Source organism: Lagenorhynchus albirostris, chromosome 10, assembly GCF_949774975.1.
Source record: "Lagenorhynchus albirostris chromosome 10, mLagAlb1.1, whole genome shotgun sequence".
NCBI lineage: Eukaryota > Metazoa > Chordata > Mammalia > Artiodactyla > Delphinidae > Lagenorhynchus > Lagenorhynchus albirostris.
The window spans coordinates 11,631,528-11,655,512 of NC_083104.1; the positions used below are offsets into that span (position 1 = coordinate 11,631,528).

At 47.3% G+C, this 23,985-nt stretch overlaps 1 protein-coding gene across 1 annotated transcript in view; it reads right to left on the reverse strand.

The window, feature by feature from the left end:
• ITPR1 (inositol 1,4,5-trisphosphate receptor type 1) overlaps positions 1-23,985 on the reverse strand; it is a 318,159-nt gene that overhangs the window by 33,479 nt on the left and 260,695 nt on the right. Inside the window, exons 48-52 of the mRNA XM_060161317.1 lie at positions 23,012-23,116; positions 19,895-20,087; positions 15,116-15,238; positions 9,549-9,724; positions 4,907-5,071 (exon numbers count right to left, since the gene is read on the reverse strand). Of these exons, the coding sequence (XP_060017300.1) occupies positions 4,907-5,071; positions 9,549-9,724; positions 15,116-15,238; positions 19,895-20,087; positions 23,012-23,116 (762 nt within the window). The remainder of the gene's footprint in view (positions 1-4,906; positions 5,072-9,548; positions 9,725-15,115; positions 15,239-19,894; positions 20,088-23,011; positions 23,117-23,985) is intronic.

Sequence of the window (23,985 nt, forward strand, 5' to 3'; positions counted from 1 at the left end):
CACACAGCAGGGATGAAGAGACTGGGCCAAGGTCACACAGATAGTACACAGCAGGGACGCTGGCGGTGGTAACACGCCAGGAAGCCTAAACCCTTCCCATGGCCCTGGTCGGGGCAGAGACCCCCTGCGGTTCACCGCGGGTTCACCATCTTGGTGCGCCCTCTGTCCAAGGGGCCTGCGCTTTGCAAGAACTTGGCTTCATGAGAAATGGAGGCCCCCTGGAAGTACTTAGAGGTATGGGAGACCAGTAGCTGGTTTTCTAGGAACTACAATCTCAGATATTTGGCTGGAGGGTTGGCGGAGAGCCATGAGAGAAGAGATGCATGGTGTTATTCTGGACCTGGGCGGGGGGGGCTAGCTTTAATATGGCCTCTGTGTGGACATCTGATCCTGTCCTGAAGGTCCTGCTTCCACCGTGGCTTTGGGGAATGACTGTGCACAGCCAAGTGAGTCAGGGGACAAGGGTGTGAATCCTGACTCTGCTTTTAATTCGTTGCAAGCTGTTGATCGGGCCATGAGACCTCTCTGGACCTCAGTTTCTGCACTGGTAAAATCAGTGGACTGAACTAGCTCATCTCCGAGTCCCTTCCAACTTAGAATTTTACGTCTGAGTTCATTTTCTGCTCAATTAGCCCCTCTGCCTCCATCAGGCCAGTCTGTGTCCTGAGACCAGTGTGAAGGGCACCGGGTAAAGGAGGACACTTAAAAGGAAGCAAGGAAGAGGCGTTTATTCGATATAAGAGTACAAAGGCTAATGCTGCTGTTAATGTTGGTTAAATATTTTCCAGCAACTCACCATGAAGCAGCAAGTAAGAGCAACTTCAGACAACAAACGCCACTTGTTTTCTGGGGCTAAGAACTGTAGACATTATACAGCCCCCAAATCACTGAAATGACAAGTAACTTTTTCCTTTTCATTTATCTATCATTTCTGATTTTAAAACAATGGACATATATCACTTGATAAGGAAAAACTGTCTGCTAATTAGAAAATTAGACAAGTGCAATGGTGAAAACACAAAAAAGCACAAAGAAAAAACAAAAATCACTAATAACCCCAATATCTATAGACATTTACTCAACAAATTCTTTCCTTCTGACCTTACTACATAATTGAAAAAAGTGTAACGTATGCATACATATTTTTACAAAAATATTATACCGTAAGCTGGCATATAGTCCGCTTGCTTGGTAAAAAGAATCATGAACATTTTCATGTCAAAAAGATCACCTAGTTAAAGTACCTGCCTGGATGATAGCCTGATTGACGAACTCAGAATCTCTGTGAGGGTGTGATCAAAATAGATATTTTTTCAAATCTAAGTAAATAACTATCATCACAGCTCTGGTTAAAAATAAGCAGTGGGCTTCCCTGGTGGCGCAGTGGTTGAGAGTCCGCCTGCCAATGCAAGGGACATGGGTTCGTGCCCCGGTCCGGGAGGATCCCACATGCCGCGGAGCGGCTGGGCCCGTGAGCCATGGCTGCTGAGCCTGCGTGTCCGGAGCCTGTGCTCCGCCAACGGGAGAGGCCACAACAGTGAGAGGTCCACGTACCGCAAAAAAAAAAAAAGCAGTGGTCTGATTTTTTGGATAATACCTTTTCTCTCTTCCTTCTGGTACTTTCACTCATTTTAGATTAGAGATTATTTGAATATGGTCCTGAGGTAGTTATAGTCTCTTGAATTTGGGCAATATAGCTGCCACCTGTGTCTATATTTAATAAAAAGAACAATTAGATCTATTTGGATTTCTGAGAGCTTTTTCATTTTATGTCCATGGATCTTTGTTAAGGAAAGTTTTACTTCATTATGTTTTTAAGCTTTGTTTCTGTTATAATTTTTTCTGAGGAAAAAAATAATAAACCTTATGTCAGTTTCAAAAAAAATGATCACCTAGTATTCCAGTGTATGGAAAAACCACAGTCTACTCAATCAATATCTTTTCCTTTTTTAAACAGTCAAGATGTTTTCAATTATATATCATTAAAAGTAACGCTGTGATGGACACCTCTGCATGTGCCTGAATATATACCTGTCCAGTTATTTCTTTTTGGCAAGTTTCCAGAAATGGAACTGTTGGGTCAAACATAACACACAATATTCACTCCACTGCTTTCTGGAAAGGCTGCACCAATTTATCCTTACCACTGTTAGAGAACGAGGCCCATTTTAGTGCACTCTCACTAGATGTGGGCATGATCGTGCTTCTGAACCTTTCCCAACATTACAGGCACAACACGGGATCACGCTCGTGTTTTAATCAATATGTCACTGTTTGACATTAGAACACTTCCACGTTTACTGACCATGTGAATTTCTCCTTTTCTTACCCGCCTGCTAAGGAACTTTGTACACTTTCATCTTGGGATGTTAATAGTTTGCTAAGGACACAACTTGAATGCAGGCTTGGGACCGGGTTCAGCCAGTCTCGGGGTGAACTTCAATTAGGCCACAGTCGCCCACTCTGCCTTTCGGCCCTGCTGGTGTAGAGTTTTCACGTGACGTGTGGGTTTTCCCTGCTAGAGGTCTCTCTTCAATTCCTTCCTGTCACAGGCTTTCCTCATTTGTGGAATAATGTGAACGGTTTCAGTATTTTGTCTGTGGTTCCCAACAGACACGTTAAATACTGCTTTTGACACCAAAAGGAACGCATCACTTGAAGTCACAGAAAGTGACTTAGAAACCCTGCAGAAGCACCTACGAGAAGCGTCCAACCCCAGTCTCATGTGACCCTGGTCAGTCTTTCTCAAAGTGCACTGAGCCGAGGTAGCATCACCAGCAGCTCGGAGCCCCTCTGATCCTTCTGTGACAGGTGAGGGACGGGAAGGCAGGCATGCAGACTGCAATGTGAAATACTGGTTTCACCGAAGCAGGGACTTTTCCACAGGCTCAAATGAAAGGCAGCTCAGGGCCGTGCTTAAGCACTTAGACCCGGGAGTCAACAGAGCTGCGTCACTGTCGTGGTCTCTGCCCCTGACTTGCGGTGCGACTCCGGGCAGGTGACCTGCCTCACCAGGCTCCACCTGGCCAGTGGTGATTTGCAGAGTTCGTCCGCCTCAAAGGCGGTCGTGAGAGGGGACAGAAAGAGCACACAGGGAACAGTCAGTAAGTGACAGGAACTGTTCTTTTCTACACTGTGAGGCCCGTGAGGGCTGGGACGACACTGCCTCGTCTCACCATGACACCCACCGCGTCTAGTGCTAGCACTGGCTGGCACTGCCAGTGACCGAAAGAAAAGGATCTTATGAACAGAAAAAGAAACAGAGCCAACGGGACATAGATGGTTGGAAAAGTCATCTTCTGCCAGGGCGAGATGGCACTGTCTGAAGGGGACTCCCCTACCTCGTGGGAGAGACCCCTCAGCAGGGGTGGGAGAGACCCCACCTCAACTCTGCCTCCCCACTGAGAGAGGACAGGAATTTGTCAGGTTCCGGACTTGGGCCTCCCAGACTCACAAACAGAAACCCCACCCAGGGGTGTTATTGCATGAGACAAAAAGGCTTAGAAATATACACAGAGCTCTAAAGATCTCTGATAGAGAGCGACCAAAATCGGGCACATAATGGCCATCACAAGTGTATCCAGAGACCTCTTTGCCTAAAACCTCAAAGTACGGCCAGACCTATTTTAAAATGAGGGAAAGGAATCCATATCTATATCCCTCAGTCTGCCAACATCCACCACTAATGGAAGGAGCTAATCCTGGAGGCCTAAACGGTGCATCCTTTATGGTATATGGCTGGGAGAGGGGAGACGGGATGACACAGACGGTAATGACAGCCGGCCATCGCTCAGCATTTCTGTGGCGGTGCTGTTCTCAGACCCTGACACGTGAAGTAGCAGAAAGTCCCCATGATGGCCCTGCCAGGAAATGGACTGTTCTCCCCATTTCGTAGATGGGGAAACTGAGGCACGGAGCAGTTAAGTCACCAGCCTGGAGACCACATGGACGGCAGCTCCTGGAAGTGCCTTCCTTGCTCTGCTTTTTGCAAGTGGATCCCTCGTCGTTTCTTTTTTTTGGCCGCACCACGCGGATTGCAGGATCTTAGTTCCCCAACCAGGGATCGGACCTGCACCCTTGGCAATGAAAGCGCACAGTCCTAACCACTGGACTGCCAGGGTATTCCCAAGTCCCTCGTCTTAAGTCAACACTTAGGCCTTGATCATTTTTTATCATCAGACACATTCTAATACTTCTTGTATTCCCTTTATGGATGGTTTCCCTCGCAGAAAGGTCAATTTTATGCTTCCTGTCATTTAACATAGGTACAATGAAGTGGTTTTTTATCTACAACCCTACAGGTCAAGATTCCCTGTAATGACAGGAGAATAAGCAGATAGAGGTCTGTCATTTAAAAACCTGCCCAGGAGGAAAATAATGGAAAATCAAGACATTTAACCACTCAGCTCAAACTGGAACACAACTTCTGCTAAAAAGGTCTCCTGGCTCAATAAATCTATCAAGCTCATTGCCATGGGTCTTGGGTCTTTGAAAATACCTCCCGCTCTTACTGGCACAACATGTTTTCACTGGAAAATGGATCCCATGAGAACTGTCAGAAGATGACAGTCGCAAAAACATTCTCCTTGTAAGCGCTGGCTGAGGCCAAGAAATAAGACAGACAAAGGTGCACATGGAGGCAACGTCTCCTGACCCAGATGGCAGGCATCCTCTATCATCATGATCACGCACTGTGATCGCGCACCTCCTGGGCTCCTGATAGCTGACCTGCTCCCTGGGTAGCTTTCCTCTCCAGATGCCCCAAACGCTGCGTACAGGGCGGGCTACGACCTCGTAGACCAGGCACACCAGTCACCGTGAAAAAGAGGGGTCCGTGAGGGGAGGAAGGACAGAGGATGCTCTCCTAGTTGCCCACATGTAAAATCTTTCAACACCAGCAACTCACCAGCAAACTGTAGAAGAATTCATGGACGAAGAGCCCCATGGCGCAGATCAGCAGATACAGCAAATGATAAAGGAACTCAACATCCAGAACCATGGCTCGGTAGCCTCTGGTGAATGTGCCACAGTTGCCCACAAAGCTCATCAGAAAGATGATTTTATTGCAGACCTGACAACAACGAGAGCAACAGTCAGATAGTCAGATAAGCACGGACCACGTGCCGAACTCCAGACTCTTCACAAGAGCCGAGGGCAGTTTGCCCTCAGGCGTCTCTCGGCCCCTGTGCCCAAACAAAAGCTTCCTTTTGCACCCAGGGCCCACCGAAAGCGCGGAGAACTGTTCTGCGGATCAAAGTCATTTCATTACTTTGCTTTTCAGGCATACTGCAAGTTAACGTGACAGTCAAATAACTTCATGGGCAACACTAATCAAGTGGCATTTGTAAGTGACAAAAACAAAATTAACACATACTGAAATTATGATTTTCAAGATGAGATATGAATCATTTCTAACATCCTTCCATGAGTTAGTCAAACACAGAAGTCACCTCAATCCACGAACCCTGTGATCATCATGATTAAAAGTGTTTTCTAACTTTCTGTTACATGCTACGCATTAGAGGGTTGCAATTTAATGAGAAGCAGCCAGTTCTTGTCATCCGTTGCTCCTAATTTTACAGGGAAAGTGAGAATTCTCTTGGGGTGGGCAGGGGAAAGTAAGTGACTTCAGGATGAGTTCTATTCCCCTGCCCCCCTTTCTGGGAATAACTTTTTAAAAAATTTTTTTTGGTGATGAAAGTTAAATTTATTGTGGTATTCATTTTGTAATTCATATAATACATATCAAATCAAAATGTCGTACACCTAAAACTAATACAATATTATATGTCAATTACATCTCAATAAAAAGTTAAAAAACGATATATGAAAAGTATGTAACCTTATTAATAAGCAAAGAAATGTGATTTTCCCCATTTCTTCCTTTTCATAAACTCATATTTCATTGAAATAGTCATATATACATGGTAAAAGTAATAGCATTTTTTCCCAATAGCATAAAAGAGTATGAAGAATAAAGGAAGTCTCCCTCCCAACCTATACCGTCAGATCCCCCCAACTCTCCAAGAAGACTAGTCTGATCCCCCAGAAGGAGCCACACTGGGACCTCGTAAAGTACCAACGCTTGGCCCTTCTTGGGTTGGGAGTAACTTCTGTTTTTCCTCTGGGGATCCATCCCTTCCCATGTATCGGTCCTTGAGGTCTGGGTGGGGCTCCATCCTGGCCGGTCGGAATTATGGCAATCCCCTGGCAACGACTGGTTCACGGATAGGCACGTGACCAAATGGAGTCAATGACACCCACTGAGATCCTTCCTGGGACTGCAGCGTAAGACAACTTTGTTCTTTACCCCTGACCTTGGACCTGACAGAAAGTGACCTCTGAGGCTGCTGGCATCCATCCTGCATTACCATGGAGCCCAAGGGTACCACCAGCGCAGAACCAAAAGAGAGGAACTGAGCCCTGACGCTACTGTCCAGCCTCCTGAATGCAGCTACACCTGAAGCCAGGCGCTAGGATTCTCAGTCACATTTTCTCCTTTGCTTCTATGAGCGTGATTAGGTTTTCTGACCCCTGCAACTGAAGGCTGACCTACTGTATAACAGAGTCCCACCTCTGAGAGAAACCCCATGCCTGAAGTCTGCCTATAGCAACACGCTGCCAGAAAAACCTGAATCAGGAGAAAGGTGGAGAGAATGCGCTTCGGCTGCACTTGATAAAACCGTCTCCTGCTCCCCGAGCTAGCCTGGCCACAGGTGCTGCGGAAGCAGTGCCAGTTAATCTGGGGGGTCAGTGCAAGCGAGCTTCTCGGCAATCAGATAAGGGGGGAAGCCGACACCCAGGGAGAAGGTTCGGCTTTCTCAGACAGGCTAACCTTTCAATCCACCAGGTCGTTTTCCTCTACTATTCTAACTTTTGCCAGTGTAGGATCTTTTTTAGGGTGAGAAAGCATCATTCGTTCTGAAAGAACTGTGTTGCTGGGGTTTCAGACAGAAAAAAAAAAAAATGGCCACGCTCTGCTCGACATTCCAGGACCTCACACAAGCCCAGGCACCTGCGGTATTAACAGAGCAGTCCACTTCACCTGAGTCCACTCTCCCCTTTAACTTCTGCCCCCGTTTTCTCTGTCGCTTCACCAGCAACTGTTTCCTATTCATGGTCTTAGTCTGCTGTCCCCACTTCCTACGGACCCCACTTTGGTTAGTGTCAGATGTGGCTTTTGGTCCCAGCTCTCTACTGCAGCGGCTCTCCCCACGTCCCCAGGGATTCTCCCGGGCACACACGGCCGTCTTGCCCTGTCCACTCCTAGCACCCAACCCCAGCTCCTGCAGCACCCTTCTCACCACCGTCCCTGCACGTGGCTGCCAGGATACCACCCTGGGCTGCTTCCCCAGCTCTTAGATCTCCAACATTCCTTCGCTGTGTGTCCACAGCCGCTATTCCTTCTCCCATTGCTGCATATGACATTCCTCTTTTGTTATCCCCTCTGAGTAATTGTTTACTGTTTCAGCTTCCCACCCCCATGCCCCCCCCCCCCCCCCCGAGCTAATGGTATTATGAATGGTCATTAATTATCCAAACACCAACTGACTTATGTTAAAGAGAAAACTATGGAATGACCAAAGGCCAGAGAAACAAAAGAATTAACTCGCAGAAGACAACCTCTGAAATACTGAGTGTTTTTTCCTTTTATTTATTTGTTTCTCCAGTATTTCTTTCTTAAAAAGCTTCCTCTCACTGCAGGTGAAGCCTGTATTTCCTGCTTCAATGCTGATGTGGCTCTGTCACTCTGGTCATGGCCGATTTCCAAACATGAGGCCCAACATTAATAGCCTGCCTTGTTACCTCGAGCCCAGTGAGCCAACAGTTTTCGTCTATTTTCACCCTGAAAACCAGGTCTTGCGTGACTTCATTTTAGCTGGAGGCATCATTCTTCTCCCAGCCCCCCGTGACTAAAAATTTGGAGTTATACTTGCCTCCTTCATCACCCAGTCAAGACAGTGATACCTTCTTTGCCTGGAGAAAAGGACCCAGACCAAGCCCGGCACTAATTTCAGGCTTAAGGTTCAGACCCAACGCCCACCACGTGTCACTGTTCCCTCCGAAGCTCTGACATCTGTACCTTCCTTCTTCTCCGTTATGAGCAAGACGCAGGCTCGTCACACGTAATTGAAAGCCCTGCTAGAGGCCCTAAGTGGTCCCCCAACCCCCTGCACAAATCCGTGTACATTCATGCCACTACCAAGGGAATTTTCTCAACCACTGAATTGCTCAAAAACCCTGAATCATTTCCCACTATTGGGAATAGAATTTCCCAACCTGTATTCTATACAACACTAATTCCAAGTGATACTTTACAAAAAATGTGGGCAAATAAGTTCGGGAAACACAAATACCTGGTGTCCCTTTCTTCCAGATTCATAACCCATATCAGCATGTTAAAGTCTCAGAAATGCTGCCGTGAAAAACCTTTCATGTTGCTTAACCCAGCATTTCGCACATGGATTTGACCAAGGAACGCTCTTTTCACCTAAGATTTATCAACTTAGAACATGCTGCCCTGGAGGATGAAGCCCCAGTGCGTCTTCCTGAAATGCAGGGCCCAGGTTCCCTGTACAGGATCAGGCCCTACATGTCAGTACGTGAGGCACAGAGGAGGCGAAGTGCAACGGGCGGCCATCTCCCGAGCAGGCCCGGGCTCCCCTCGCTGCTGTGGCCTGTGGGGAAGATGCTCTGCTCAACCCCTGCTTCCTGGCCCCACTGTCTCCATTCTTTAAGACAAAACTTCAGCCCTGTCCCCGTTCTCCCCTAGCGCCCTTGCTGCCTCTGCCATCTGAACAGCCACTGGGGGACATTTATGATTGCCCTCAATTACTGGATTCACCTTTTTTGCAGTATCACTTCCATTTCTGAACAGTGACCTCAGCTTCCTTACACACTCAGGGCAGAACCCTCTGGAAGGCAGTTTTAGATCCCCACATGTCCCAGTTCGTTCCTCTTTTTCAGCAGGAAACCTCTCCCATTTATGGCTTCATATCAGCTGCGTCCATTTCCTAGGAATTCTGCAGAGGCAGCTGGCATCTGCCCATCCACAGCGGTGAAAGAGCATTTCCAAATGTCACTACTTTGAGGTAACTCTCCTTGATTCTCTTCTTACCTCTCCACCTGCTCCATCTCTGTCAACAGTTCCTCTTGCTTCTCTGAGGCCCTCACCAGAAGTGGGTGCTGTGTTATTCCGTCATTTGACTTAACTGGCTAAAATCTCTTGTCCTAGCACACCTTTGACCTGATTGGCAAAACTAACCCAGATCTCAACTTCTCTCCCTTTGTCTGCCTAATTCTGAGAGGAATATTCCCTGAAAATGAGACTGTCGGTGCCCAGAGAGTACGTGAAGAGGTTCACCATCTTGTGACAAGGGGAAGAGGGAGACGGCCACCTGCAGCTCTCCTTTGCTTCTGCTATTTTAACAGTTGACCCAGATAATATTTTTCTGCACCGGAAGCACAGGCCAAGATTCTGGGGAGGATGGAAGGCATTCCTACTTGTATGTGAACAAAAAAGTGGCGATGAAGGTATTCATACGTACGTTGAAAGCTCCCAGAAGAAACAACGTGGGTTGTAATCCGACCGAAAATATCAACCGGAGAATTGTGGAAGCGATTAAGGCCCGGATGCCGTGGGGCTTGGGGAGGGCAATGACAATGGCCAGAGATATGAGCATGGCTGTCCACAGCAGCCCTGACCAGTGTGGTTCCAGGGTTCCTGGAAAGACAAGGCAGGGCTCTCAGAGATCAGAGCTTTCACCGGGTACAGGTGACAGATCAAAACCGGTTTAACGTCATTTTCTTCAACCACGTCTCTGGCCTTGTATGTCCCAACCCTCACGTCCAGTTCTCTGCCCCAGACGTAACCAATCACATCCATGTTTTCTTACCTGCAAGCCTTCTACTGATACATGTTCCTTCTACCTGGGAAATTCTCTCCCTTTCCCATTCATGTTAAGTCTTAGCTTAGATGTCACCTGTTCTAGGAAGTCTCCTCCTCACAAAACATGCCAGGTGCTCCTTCCTTCTCTGATTCTTGTACCCCTGGTCATCCCTATGGGACACTGTTCTCTAGCGGTCACTGCCCCCTCCCTAAACCCCATCCCCACCAGACTCCAAATTCCCCAAGGGAAGCACTGGGCACCCAGTAGGCACCCATCAAATGAGTTTGTTCCATGAGCAAAACTCATACATGTGTCACACTTCACTCTGAGGGGAGGCAAGCTGGAAGAATAAACTTCTAATTTCTATTAAAAGCATGCTAAGGAAAAGTGCAGGTCCCCTGCCCGCATCAAATTTCTTCAAGGCAAGGAGGAAAGCAACTTCCGTATCATTAGCATCATCCTACAATTAGATTATCCTTGTAGTCAAAGAGCTTATACCAGTTTTTGTCATCTCTTGCTATTGCAAGTTCTATTTAGAGTGTCCCACGAGACGGCTTGGTTATGTAACATGAGCCAACAGGGCTAAAAATAAGGTTCTGCAAAACACTCATTAAAAAAAAAAACACCCCTATTTCAAACGCTGTCACGTTTTGACTTTCCTTCAGATGTAAACAAGTAGCACTACATGATTAAGGCCACTTACATAAAGGAGTTTCGATTCTCCAGAACTGCTGGGACTGAAGCACCGCCAGGGAAAGAGACGCCCCGGCAGGTTCCAGCTCTTCCACGAGCCTGCTGGCTGCCCTAGTTCATTTCGTCCACACCTGCTGAGACTCACTTTCTGAAAACTGTCCCCCTAACCCCAGCCACCAACCTCTTCCCTTTGGATAGCCTTCAAAGGTGAACCTGATTAGGGATGGGCACCAAGAGGCAGAAGCTTCTCAGAAATTCAGGAAGAGGTGCACACTGGGGCCTAGGTGCCCCTTGCTGTGCATTTAACAACTGTTAGCTATTGTATGAAGCCATTTACGCGGATTATCATTTATTTAACCCTCTTGATCACCCTATGAGGTTGCTGTTATCATCTCCATTTTACTCCAGAGGAAACGGAATCTTGGGTTACGTATCTTGCCTAAGGTGACACAGCATATACCAGGAGTATATACGCCCCTGGAGGAATGGGCCTTAACGATCATTAAAAAAAAAAAAAAAATCCATCCGTTTTAAGTGCACACTTTGATGACTTCTGGCAGTGTATACAGTCACATGACCTCATGTAACTGCCAACACAATCAAGATATAAACAACTTTATCACCCTAAGAGGTTTCCTTGTGCCCTTTGCAACTGATGCCTTCCCCCATCTCCAATGCCAGGCAAATACGGACCTGCTTTCTACCACTGTAGCTTTGCGTTTTCCAGAATTTCATGAAATGAGAAAAATAATCATATTTGTAGGTAGTCTTTTTAATTCTTTCACTTAACAAAATTTTTGAGATCCATTCAGGTTATTGTATATATTAACAGTTTGTTCTCTCTATTGCTGAGTAGTATTCCGTAATATGAATACACCACCACTGATTTATCCACTTAACAATTAATGGATATGTGGGTTGTTTCCAGCTTGGAGTTGCTACAAATAACGCTACTGGAAACAACCAAGTACAAATCTTGGGGTAGGTGTATGTTCTCACTTCTCTTGGACAAAAACATGGAAGTAGATTTTGGGACCCTAAGTACATGCTTAACTTTAGAAGACCTAACCATACTGTTTTCCAAACTGATGGTACCATTTTCCCTTCCCATCAGTAATATATGGGAGTTCCACTTGCTCCACATCGTCACCAATACTTGGTATCATCAGTTTTTCTAATTTTAGCCATTCTAGTAGGTTTCTAGTAACATGTCATGGTGGTTTTCATTTGCATTTCTCTAATAACTACTGATGTTGAATATCTTTTTATGTGCTTCTTGGCCATTCATATGTCTTTTTTTGTGTGAAGTAACTGATCGAATCTTCTTCCCACTGTGTTAACTGGGTAATCTTTTTATTGTTGAGTTGTAAGAGTTCTTTATATATTCTGGATATAAGCCTTTTGTCTGATGTATGATTTGTAAGTATTTTCTCCCAGCCTGTGGCTTGCCTTTCATTTTCTTAAGCACTTGATTATCATAAACTGCTCTTAAGAGCTCAGTGTAATAAATGTGACCAGTACAACACAAGTACTCAAATCCTGAAGGGGACAATATAAAAACCTGCTGTCTTTCCACTATAAAAACAGAGGTGATAATTAATGCTAGATTCCAAATAAACAATTATAGAAAGACTTCTTTGAGACAACTGGAGAAACATGAATATGGACAGGCTATGACATGATTTACTGTTAGTTTTGTTAGATATGATAATGGTATGGTGATTATACACATTTTAAAATATTCTTAGAAGTTAGAGATGCACAGTGAAATATCTATGGGCAAAATGACAAGATGTCAAGACTTCTTTAAAATCTTGCAGAAAATACAGTAGGAGTATAAATGAAACAAAATTGGCAAAATGTTGGTAATTGTTAAAGCTGGGCTTATGGGTATATGGCAGTTTATTATACTGCTCTTTCTACTTGTGTATATATTTGAAAATTTCAACAGTAAGAAAGTTTAAAAAGTAGTACTTTATGTGCTTTAATCATCATGCCATGTTTACAAATTCAGTATGAAACCTGAAGATGCCCAATTTTCATGCTGTTCAAAGACGCTGTGACTCATCAGTTCTGAAATAAAGGGGGAAAATGATACTTCTAAAAAGGAGCTTTTAAGGCCACAGTGTCCTTGGCAGCCACAAGCCTTGGAAGTCACAGAGTCACGTCGGCACACAGAGCAAGGTCGTTACACACCTGAAAGAGGGACATTTTGGAAATCCTGGTTTCAGGATTCAATGAGCACAAATATTGCTCTCAAAGAAATACTTTCAGGTAACCAATCAGATTTTGTTTCTAGACCGGGCTAACACAACCCTCCTCTTGAAGATGGTCAACAGTGACTATAGAAGATGCCCCCGACACATCTTCCAAAAGAAAAAAGTAAATCCCTCTGAGTGAGTGGATGTGTTTGAGGTGATCTCGGTCACTGCCTAATGGAAAGGGCTTCCTTAGGTCGGATCAACCTTGTTCTCTCCAAGGACATCTAATTACGTTTTCTGTTGAGTCTATCTGCATGAAGTTCTAAAGCCACTGCTGCCAAAAAAGGAAGCCTGGACTTCTACAGATCAGCCAGGGGTGATGTCACCTTGAGTGCCACCACTGTAAAGATGGAAGGACCTTTAAGAATCATTGCATCCAGTAGTTCTTGAACTTGGATGGGCAAGAAACAGGATGCTCCAGAGATCCTGACTAGGTCAGCAACTATCTTCTCCTGACCTCTACAGGAATTTCTAAATCCACACCTAGGTTTCACAACTACTGGCTCCATTTAAGCACCTCTTAAAAGAGAGGATAAGGAGAACTAATTGAAGTGGCTGACCCGGAGTCACGTGGCAGGTGAGTGGCAGAGCCAGGCCTAGACACGAAGTCTGGACTTTGTAAATCTAGCTGCTCCACTGGATGAGGCTTATCATGGAAGAGGAGAGAGGTGTCAATGAACTGTCCCCAGCACTGGCCTCAAAACTGCCACAAGGGACCAGTGAAGACAATGGCCAAGATATATTAAAAAAAAAAATCAATTTAAAATATTTTGAAAGAAGTGGAGGGTAAAACGAAAACACATCCAAAGTGATAGTTGAAGAATCTGCTATGATGTGCACAACAGCTCCCCAGAGGTGAAAAGAGGCCTGGGCTCTGTCCCCTCCACCTAAGCCCTGGGTTGACCACTTTGCGCTCTCACCTCTGCTGACTGGCACCCTGGTGAAGGCAGACGTTCCCCCCAGGGGCAACACCCTGCAGCCCCGTGGACCTGCCCAACGTCGCAGCCAAGGATGCATAAGCCAAGGACACTTATGCATCCTGATATTGCATTTGAAAGGAAAATGCCCCTTGGGCTGGTGTTTAAGTACGGCTTTTGGGGGGAAAAACATCACTTAAATGGAGCCTTCAACATAGCTTCAGGCCAAACAGAAAAGCTAACGCCTCAGATGAGTAAGTTAGACACATCACAGAACATATGACCACTTTCAAATCTGACCTTAAACTTACTTCCATTACGTTCATGACATCCGCATTATTAAATCCAGAGCTGAGCCTGGAATTTACCTCTGCGCTGTTTCTGTTTTTTTTTTTGGTCTTACTTTTGGGCTCTTCATCCCATTATGTTTCACACAAGGTGGCTCCTGGCAGGTTGTGACATACATACGGGAGGTGATCTGCCAAAAAGCTCTGATGAGAAATTGAGCTGAAAAGCAGGCCTCCCAGGAGGCTGTAGCAGGTGTCAGAAAAGTAGGCCGTAGACGTTTAATAGAAGAGGAGCTTCCGCCAACCCCCAGAACCCCACACGCGTAAATGTCTCCAGAGAGCCGTCACGCAAACCGAGGAGCCCCAAACAGAAAAATGCCCCTCCTGAGCGGCTTGCCTCTTCTCAGCAAAATGTGCAGGATGTGCATACAGGTGACTGGAAGGAGACGGTGCTGGGGGAAACCCATCAAGACCATGGACAGCGCGTTTCGTTATGTGAATAAGGGCATGTAGCTCTTAACAGACTAAAGTGCCAAGGCTGTGCCGTCTGCAGTCACTCAAGCCCTGCCTCACCCTACCTCTTGTCAAAAAAAAAAAAAAAAAAAATTCCAGAGGTTTCCTACAAATTCTTTAGTCTGAAATCAATTTCACAAGTATGGCATGGGAAAAACACATCTACTGGACTGAGCATCAAAATATCTACGTGCTAGGGTTAGCTCGGTCGCTGACTGGCTGTGTGACTTTGGCTGAATCTCTCAGCTTCTCTGACAGTTTCCCAACATATAAAACAAGGAGGCTGACTAAGATGAACCCTTACAGTTTTAATACTGTAAATAGCTTCTTCTCTTTCTTTCCTGGCAAATAAATACGGACACACAATTTGTATTATTTCAAGTTAGATTTAAAAATAAACCCGTGGTAAAAGCTACACTCTCATTTTGTCTGAAAATGGGTAACTGGGATCCCGTAACTTGCACCAGTACTTCCAGGCATCACGTTTAAGATGCAAGTCACAGGCTTCCTGCTGCCTCTGGAATTTTCCTTGAAATTAAAGATATGGATGGTACCTCCTCGGACTCCTTTAAATGGGTAGAAAAAGGCCACAAGCAGATTCATCAGGACAGCCAGGTTGAATGAAATGCTGCTCCAGAAAGACATGTTGCGGGCACACCAATACAGAACGGGCTGGGCTGTGGAAACAAGGACAGAGCCCCGTGAGGTTCAAGACTGCAAGCCAGAACGCTGGCAATCCACACGGCCCTCCCGCTCCGCCCCTACAAGTCCACTTTTGTTCCCAGTTTTTACCACAACAGTAAAAACGATCGTTTGTTTTGAAGGTGACTCATAGGCTCAGAACGACACCAGATTGGTTTGTTTCTGTTTGGAGTACTTACTGGAACAGAAGATGTATTGGGGGCTAAGGAGGAGAAGAAAGGGGAAAAGTCGGAGCATCTAAAAACCCTGCATGCCCCTGTCAACACCATCAGTTATGGAATCTTGGGGGTTATCCAGGGTTCACGCGCCGAGTCCTCAGTTCCCCCTGGGGCGCTGGGACTGGATGAGATGCCTAAGGAGAGCCGAAAATTCAATGAGACTTTGAGAAGTGGGGGGCACTGGTTGGAGGGGGGGACACACAGCATTCAGAGTTGGCCCAGCTGGGCCCCAGGCTAGGAACAACGTTACCTCTTCCACACTCTTCCCTTGCTCGAAATTCTTCACCAACTCACTGGTGACTAAAAGCAAGATAATGATCCCTTTCCTAAAACCAGGTCATCTGCCAACTAGGAGTGGGAGTTCTGCCTGGACGGTCAGCAGTGGAGCTCCCATTTGCAAAGGCTACGGTAGAGAAAGGATGTGGAACCAAAGCCCTCACAAAGGGCGAGAGACCCTGTAGGCAGTGCTGCCATCTTAATCCATTGTTACCGACAGGTGATACCACACTGGCTGCATCTCAGCATTAGGAGAACAAGCCGGTGACCACACTGTGTGCACTCGTGCATCCTTTTCCTCTGAACTCTTCAGTGGTGCCTTACACTTAGGATAATGGCAGGAATAATTTCCATCTCCAGGCCAGAGGCAAAGTTTCCAAAAGACAGTCTCATTCAACATTATCCTCCTCCAAAGAAAAGTGTGGAGTCTGTGAAAATGGATCTCTAGCATGTTATTTCTCTCTCCCAATGAAGTCATCATTTAACTTTAGGACAGCCGCCAGGGACACATCCAATGACTCTCGAACGATGCCTATAGCAGTAGCCAAGCCTCTGGAAACTTCTATCCAAAATAAAGTTATGGCATAATTAAACAGAGCCCTGGATAATTTAATAACTGCTCATCTCATGTTTGCACTTTTTAAGAGGCCATGTTTCCAAACTGTAGAGTTTTAGAGCTATAAGCATCATCTAGTTTAAAAGATCTCATTTTATGGATGAGGGAAACTGAGGCCCAGCAGAGGATGGAAGGCATGGAGATCTCATTCCCCAGCTCAGAGACCTGCTGGGCTCAGTGACAGGGACAAAGTTAAGCGGCTCATGTCACCATTCAATGGAGGAGCCGACCAGGAGTCAGTCCCACCTATAGTTAATGAATGACTTTTTCGTAAGTTAATTGCCAAAGCAAATTTAAGATGAGAAATCACCCGCTCTGTAGACAATGGCTATTGGTGTTTCTTCTGGGACTGAAGCCCATTTCTGATCTGAATATGAAAACTCCAGAGAGCACAGAAGAGACACATGGCAAGGATGGCAAAGGGCTGAAAACTGTTGAAGTTGAGTGAGGGTTTCATGGGAATTTACAAAATCCTCCCCACATCAGTGTATGTGTAACAGGCTCATAAGAAGTTAAAAGACAAAAAGGCAGGAAATGGCAGGGCTCAGTGATGGGTAAGCCAGAATTCCCTTCAGAGCAGCTCTCAATACTAAGTGTGAGAGTAGCTGGTCTTCAACTATGGTCTTCAACGATGGTCTTCAACTATGGCAGACAGCTCACAAATCTTACTTTTATAAAACTAACACTGTACTTAAATTGTGGTGTCACTCTGAATATGAACAAACATTCCGTCCTTCAAGTCAACCGGGTATCTATGCAGGTGCAAGAAGACAGGGTACCATGATCCCAGATGGGCAGGGCGATTTAAATAACTGCACCTGGGGCATCTCTTGGTAACCCTCCTCCCTAGCTTGTTTGTTTGTTTTTAAGGAACTGGGGCTTGCTTGAGGACTTGGACTCCATGTGCATGTAGCAAGAGAATTTCCCACTCTACTCTGATGTGTGTAATAACCATGACGGTGAACTCCACGTAATACCACATAACAAAGTGTCAGCATATGCAACTCTGCCGCAATTTCCTCTCACTATCTTCTAGTTTTCCTAGCCCAGAGTTTTCTCTTCACTGGGGCCAGGATCTTCAGGAGAAGGTGTCAGAGAGGCACAGTGGACAGAGGATGTGAATGCACAGAATGGGTGTGTGTGTGTGTGTGTGTGTGTGTGTGTGCGCGCGTGTGTGTGTGTGCGCGTGTGTGTTTTGAGGAGAGCAGGGAAGAGGGTTTCAAGAGAGCACAGGACCTGAGTATCTTAATACTTGCATTAGAAAAGATGAAGCAATCCCGAGTCTCAGACAGACCTTACTGTGTACCTGAGCCCTAGCTACAGATTCTCCAAAGCACAGATGATTCTCTGTGATACTTTCAGGAAAAGGAAGAGGAGCTTCATGAATAAGCCAGAGAAATCTTTTCTGCAGACTTATTAGAAGAGGAATAAGCTACATAGAGAAGAAAATATATTTCATTTTAATTGCACTTCTGAGTACATCTCTCCCCTTCCTAAATATGCAAATCATGTTTAATTCCGTTATTACTTTCAATTTTTCTCTTACCAGCAGAAAGCTATGAAGCCAATTAAAATCTCTCAGTTGACAGCCGTAGCTGTGTTTAAGCTTCACTGAAACAAAAACTGTTTTTGAAACAAAGACAGACTTAGTAAGAGAAGGTATTAGCTACAATGCAACATAAATCTTGGAATGATGAGATGGCCATTCTGCAATCAATCAAACAATCAGGTAGTCTTAATTCCCCACTTTATAGGTGAGGGCCTAGAAGAAGTTAAGTCATCTGCCCAGAGCCACAGAGTCAGGGAGTGGCAGAAGGAGCATGGAATTCAGATCTCCCACCTCTTGGGGCTGAGGTCTTCCTATTATGCCAGGCTGACGACAACATCTCAGGGATGACAAGGTATCTCCCCTCATCATAAAAGGTGAAAAACCTTTCTTTCAGTTCATAAGCCCCACTGGAGAGCCTATTTTATATACCTATTTGATAACACAATTCTGAGAGAATGAATGTATCTGACCAGTCTTAGTACTTAGTAGACCCATACATTTGGTAAGGGTGAAATCACCATTTTAATAACTATTTTGGACGTTTGGATACACGAATTCAGGATCATCCCCCCTAAAGCTGGAATTATGGACTATTTCAGTGAAGAGCAAAATCAACAAAGAAGAGGAAGGTGCCTTCTATTTCATGGAACAGCTGAAAACACAAGAGTACACGACGGATGGGGTCTATGTCTACCTTTCTGGGTGTCTTTTTCATCCTACTGCCCAAGCATGGTGCTGTGTAGACATTCAACACTACTCACGATGCTTCAGCGGGAGGAGCTTGGGTCAAGCCCACAGCGGCTACGAGGACACACAGAGAGTGAGGCAGCTTGTCCTCTAGGTCTTCTGAGGGCCACACCAAGGAGGACACGCCCGCTGTTCTGCTAAAGGTGGTCCAGACACCAAGCATGGGGCTGGGTGAGGAATGGGTTGGCTCAGCAAAACATATGATAATGCTTTAAAGTGCAGGACGATGAGGTGCCCCTTAGAGATCAGGGAGGATGGAGTGGGGGTGAGGTGAGAACAGCGCCTCCTGGCCAGCCTGCTTGCACAAGCCCCTCTGACACCAACCGAATCTGGGGAGGCAGGGAGCAAAGCAGTGCAGTGGAAGCAGTAGAGGAGGCTAGTCTGTGCCAGCCGAGGCTGGTAGGGGCGGAAGAGGACAAAAGCGTCCAGAAACCGACCTCTAGCCCAGCTTCCCCTCACCACAGCAGGAGCCCCAGTGATCACAACTGCAGCTGGAATCCAGGATTTCAAATAAAAATCCTGGCTCCTGACTAACAGACAGGAATAAAGCACCATCCTCTCTAAGTGGGTCGTAACAGTTGGTGCCTAGCGTACTGTCGGTACCGCAGGATCACGTTAAAACCCTAATGAAAACCGGGCGCGGAGAAGCCTTCCGGGAAAGCCCTATAAAAGTATTTTAGATGAGTAATTGCAGCCCGCCTGGCTGGGCTCCGCCACGGGACTCGCTGGTGACCAATGACGCATCTCAAGCGGTAAATGATTCCACTGCCTATAAAATGACACTAGGGTCTAAAATCCGAGTTACCCCATAAAAGGGGGAAGAGCGGCATCTTCCGAGCAGGTGGGCTAGTAAATGAGCAGTCAGGTGGGCTGTCTCCTGCTCAAATGCACCATCCTGTGAGCGCCGGGCCCGCCCGTTCTCCGCTCCTTTTATTTTCTACATCAAGATACCAAGAAAGGGCATGCCAAGTTCTCCCTGGAGCTCTGCAAGCGGATCAGATCAAAGGCGGCAGGAAGCCCCTTCAGGGGAGACGCCTCCCTAAGGCTGGAGCACACTTAACAGCCCCAAAAGTGCCCAGTCTCCTCGGTGCCCAGAGGGGGACAGAATCCTAAATCGCACCAGCTCTGCTCCTACTTGGAGGTCCACGTAGCCACCATCAAGCCCTGCTGTGTGAGACCCCAGAACCGCGTGTCTCTGTAGCTTCTGGAGGCGTTGCTGACCTACCTCGCAGCTTCTTTTGCCAATTCATCTCATTGAAGAGGTCCTCGGATCGCAGGAAGAAATCGTTGATCTTGCTGCCTTGTTCATCCCGCTCTGTAGTGTAGTATATTCGTAGCTTTGACTCGTTGGTCAGGAATTCACATATACTGGGCACGGGGAAAACAATCTGTTCCATGGTTCGGTCTAATCTGACAATCTAGGGGGGAAAAATGGATGAGGTTCAGTACTCATCAGCTTCAAAAACTAACACACAACTGAGGACCTCTGCACTGGCAACGGGCTCAGTATTGAAGATGCAGCACAACACAGACTTGATCTAGACTTCTGGGATTTTGTAGCTCCCAGACTGGGCTGTATCTCTTAGATCTGTAAGAAAACAGTTTTGGTAAGTCTGTTAAAGTATTTTTCTAACCTCAGACCCATTATTTTGACTAGTGACTAAGTTTTATCTGGAACAATTCAAAGCGTGTTTTGTGTACGTATTCAGATGAGGCTCTGGGCTGGGGATATCCAGTAGAACTTTCTGTAATGATGGAACGGTTATGTGTCTGCGTGCCTGCCCCGTCCTAAAGGAGAGTCACGAGTCACACGTGGCCATTGAGAACTAGCACGTGTGGCTAGTACAACCGAGGGTCTGAGTTTAATACTTAATTTTAATGTAAATAGCCAAACATGGCCAGTGGCGCGCCTACTGCAGCGCTAGGCTGTGGTGCAAACCTCACCTAATAGCCTTCCTCAGATTGCAAAGTTGCGTGATTTTTCCTACCTAGGAACTCTACAAGGGGATCACTGGTTTATGCAGTTGCAGTGACCTCCTACCTCTGACTTGTCATGGCCTCTAACATATGCGACGCATGAACCAATATGCCCATTTAACACTGGTATAGTAGAGCTCACTGTTCTGTAAACTAGCTTTGTTGGGTCCCGGGGTGGACACCTCACAGATTTTCCCCGGGCCCTTCCTAGATGGGCTCAATCCCCAGAGAGAGTTGTCTGGTCGAGATTGTTCAAATTGTTCAACACTGCATTGTCACAGTCCTGGGGGGCAGAGATTTCCAAAGGGGTACGGGCTGCAGTATCATAGGGGCATGGCCTCCCTTTATCCTTCCTCCCCAGAGGCTGGACAAGTCAGGTGAGGCCCAGGGCCCACGCCCTCTACAAGAAGATCTGGTTCTCTCTCTCCCAACACTGTTCCCAACGCAGCAAGAGAGGTGACTCAGGTCAAGCTGTAGTGGGAAACTCTGAGAAACGAGACAGCTTCCCACAGCCCTGCCTCCATAAATTCTGGGAGACGTCATCTTGAGACCAACGGCTTGCAAAGTGAGTTGGAGATCAGGTTATGGAAGCTTCCTTATCATACTAATTGTGGTTCATAAGCCAACCTCATTCAACTGGAATTGTAGTGCGGGGGTTGGTAACACGGGTGCACACACGGTCTGAAGTCTCCCACTGTCCAGAGCCGCCCTGCTTCACGCCGTCAAGTGGGCTCTGGATCAGCCCCCCCTTACACGGCAGGAACATGATCTCAGAAGCGTGTCTGGGCTCAGGAGGCAACGGAGGAGGACACAGGAGGCCTCGTGGCAAGAACTGATTCCCAGACTCCAGGGCTACCCGGCCCGAGTGACCAGAGTGAACGCACAAGGGTCTGCAAGAGCCCCAGGGAGTGACGGCGCTATCCGCCTTGCATAGGTAATTCCCTGGGAGGCTGGAAGGTACGGGCAGCTGCCCAGGAAGAGGGTTTAAGAGCTCGGGACACCCTGCCTGGCCATTTCTCTCTATCCTTTAAGATTGATCCATGCCTCTTTATTTCAGTAAACTTACAGCTGGGAATCAGAACTCAGCCCTTCTGCCACCTCTAACAGGGTGGATGACCTTGTTCACACCCTTAATCTGATCAAGCATCCGTCTGCTCCCCGGTGAGCCAAGGAGCTCGAGATGATCTCCAAGGCTCCTTCTCCTCTGACATTCCACACCACAAACACCTGAAGCTCATCTTCTAAGGGCTCCAGAAAACAAACCTCCAGTCATCAACAATAAATCAAGAATATGAGCTTACACACACCGTCACGATCAACTCATCAGTGAAATGACACATTTTATTAGGACAGCCCAGAGACCCGAGACAGCGGGTGAGAATATACTCTTACAAGACTCCATCCTGAACATTTCACACGGCCCAAAGGAGTCTGTGAGTCCTTCAAAATCTTTGCCCTGACACTGATGCTGAATCTGTGCATTTCCTCATTAGCCAAACAAGACAGACACACCATCGCTTACTGCCCACAGCCTGCACCCATAGGTCTGTACTCTCTCGACTGTCAGGAGACAAGGCAGGTGACATAAAAAGCACCCATAGGCTCGGGGGTCAGCGCCAGACTTGGGTGAAAATTCCAGCCCTGACAGTGATAACTGGACAGATGACACAACCGCTCTGAGTCCTATTTCAGAGTTTTCCCAGCTGCGAAATGGAGAGGATTCTGTTTCTTGTGTGTGTTTTCTCTAAGGCGGATCTGGTCGTATCACTCCTCGGTGTACAACTCTCCAATGATTCCACACTGCTCTGAGGGTCAAGTCCAGACTTCTTCTGAGGACGGCGGACACGGTCCTGCAGGCTCTGGGCCCACCCGCCTTCCCTCTCTGATCGTGGGCTGCTCTCCCTCTAGCTCCCTACATCCTACCTCCTCACCTTCACCTCCCACCTCAGGGCCTCCCCGTGTCTGCCAAGCTCTTGCCTCCCAGCTCTGCCTGTTCATTCCCATCCTTCTGAAGGTCTGTGCTTCGATACCAATCTTCAGAGCAGGCCTCTCTGACCACCACGGTCCACAGCAGGTCCCTCCGAGGGACCGTCTCGTGATGCCTTGTTTGTCCTCACGGCCCTGTCAGAACGCACGGCACGTCTCCTTGTGTGGACTCACCTGCCTTCCCGCCAGGCCTTCCGCAGGCCTCGGGACCGGCTTGGCCATCACTGGCCGTTAGCACTGAGTGCAGGCCCCGGTGCACGGTAGCTTCCCCCAACCTGTTCACCGTTCTGACCAATGACGGCGTGTCAGCCCCAGCCCAGGGCACCAACACCGGAGGCCCTCGACGCAGGCCCAGGCCCTGAGTTTACCCTGCCTTTACCTCTATCTGGGCCGTGTGCTTGGCGTAAAACTCCAGCGCTTCGTCTCCCTCCACCTGGCCACCAGGTTTCAGCATGGTCTGAAGTTCCTTGTTGTGCCGAGCCAACTAGAACACAAATACAGAAAACAGGGGAGTCACGTCTCTTTGCCACAGGAGCACACAGCCCCTTTCCAGCTCTGGGTATAAAAGACGCATAGTAACGAGCAGCAAGCTGGGGGGCGAAGGGGGCGAGGGCACCTCTCCTCCCCATCAAGGGTGTGCTGCACGGCAACTATTCTGGGCTCCGGCAGAGCAGCGTGGTCTGCTGTGCCCTGATTCCTTTAGCCAGGCGGGAGGGAGATGGGGTTTATCCATCCAGCCCCACGGAGCCTGCATTCGGAATGTCCCGAGACCTCTCAGGGGCTAAATGCCAGGAATGGAGGAGAGAAGGGGCAGGGATCTATCAACCTCCGGCCCAATCCCATCACTGTTTTCTACCAAACTCCTCTACCTAAGAGAGGTGAAAGGGACAGGAAATGCCAGCCTGCAGCAGAGTTCCCGGCTGCCCACACACATCAGCCTCCAGAAACAGGAAGTGTCTGCGAAAGCCCAGCCACTTGGGAAGACAGTTACGAAACAGGGCCTCTTGGTGCCAGGGTAGGAAGTATTACTACATCCCCCAAAATGCAAACAAAAAGAAGTCATCATGACAAGTTCCCGAAGATTGCCAAGTGCAATCGGTCAGGCAGCTGAGGTTTATTTCTTTAGATGGTTAAGACAGACTCATCAATATTTATGAAAAGACTAAGACTCCTTTCAACTGTCTTGAGACACAGTCATGAGCTATCCAAGTGTCACTGCTCAGCGCGAACGCTTTTAAGAAACGTGGGGTTTCCAAGGACATGACCCTACGGGAATGGGCAGTGGAAGCCGCCTGGACCTCGGCACATTTGGTCAGGTGGCTGGCAGTACCCGTTACCACGAACCCAAACAAG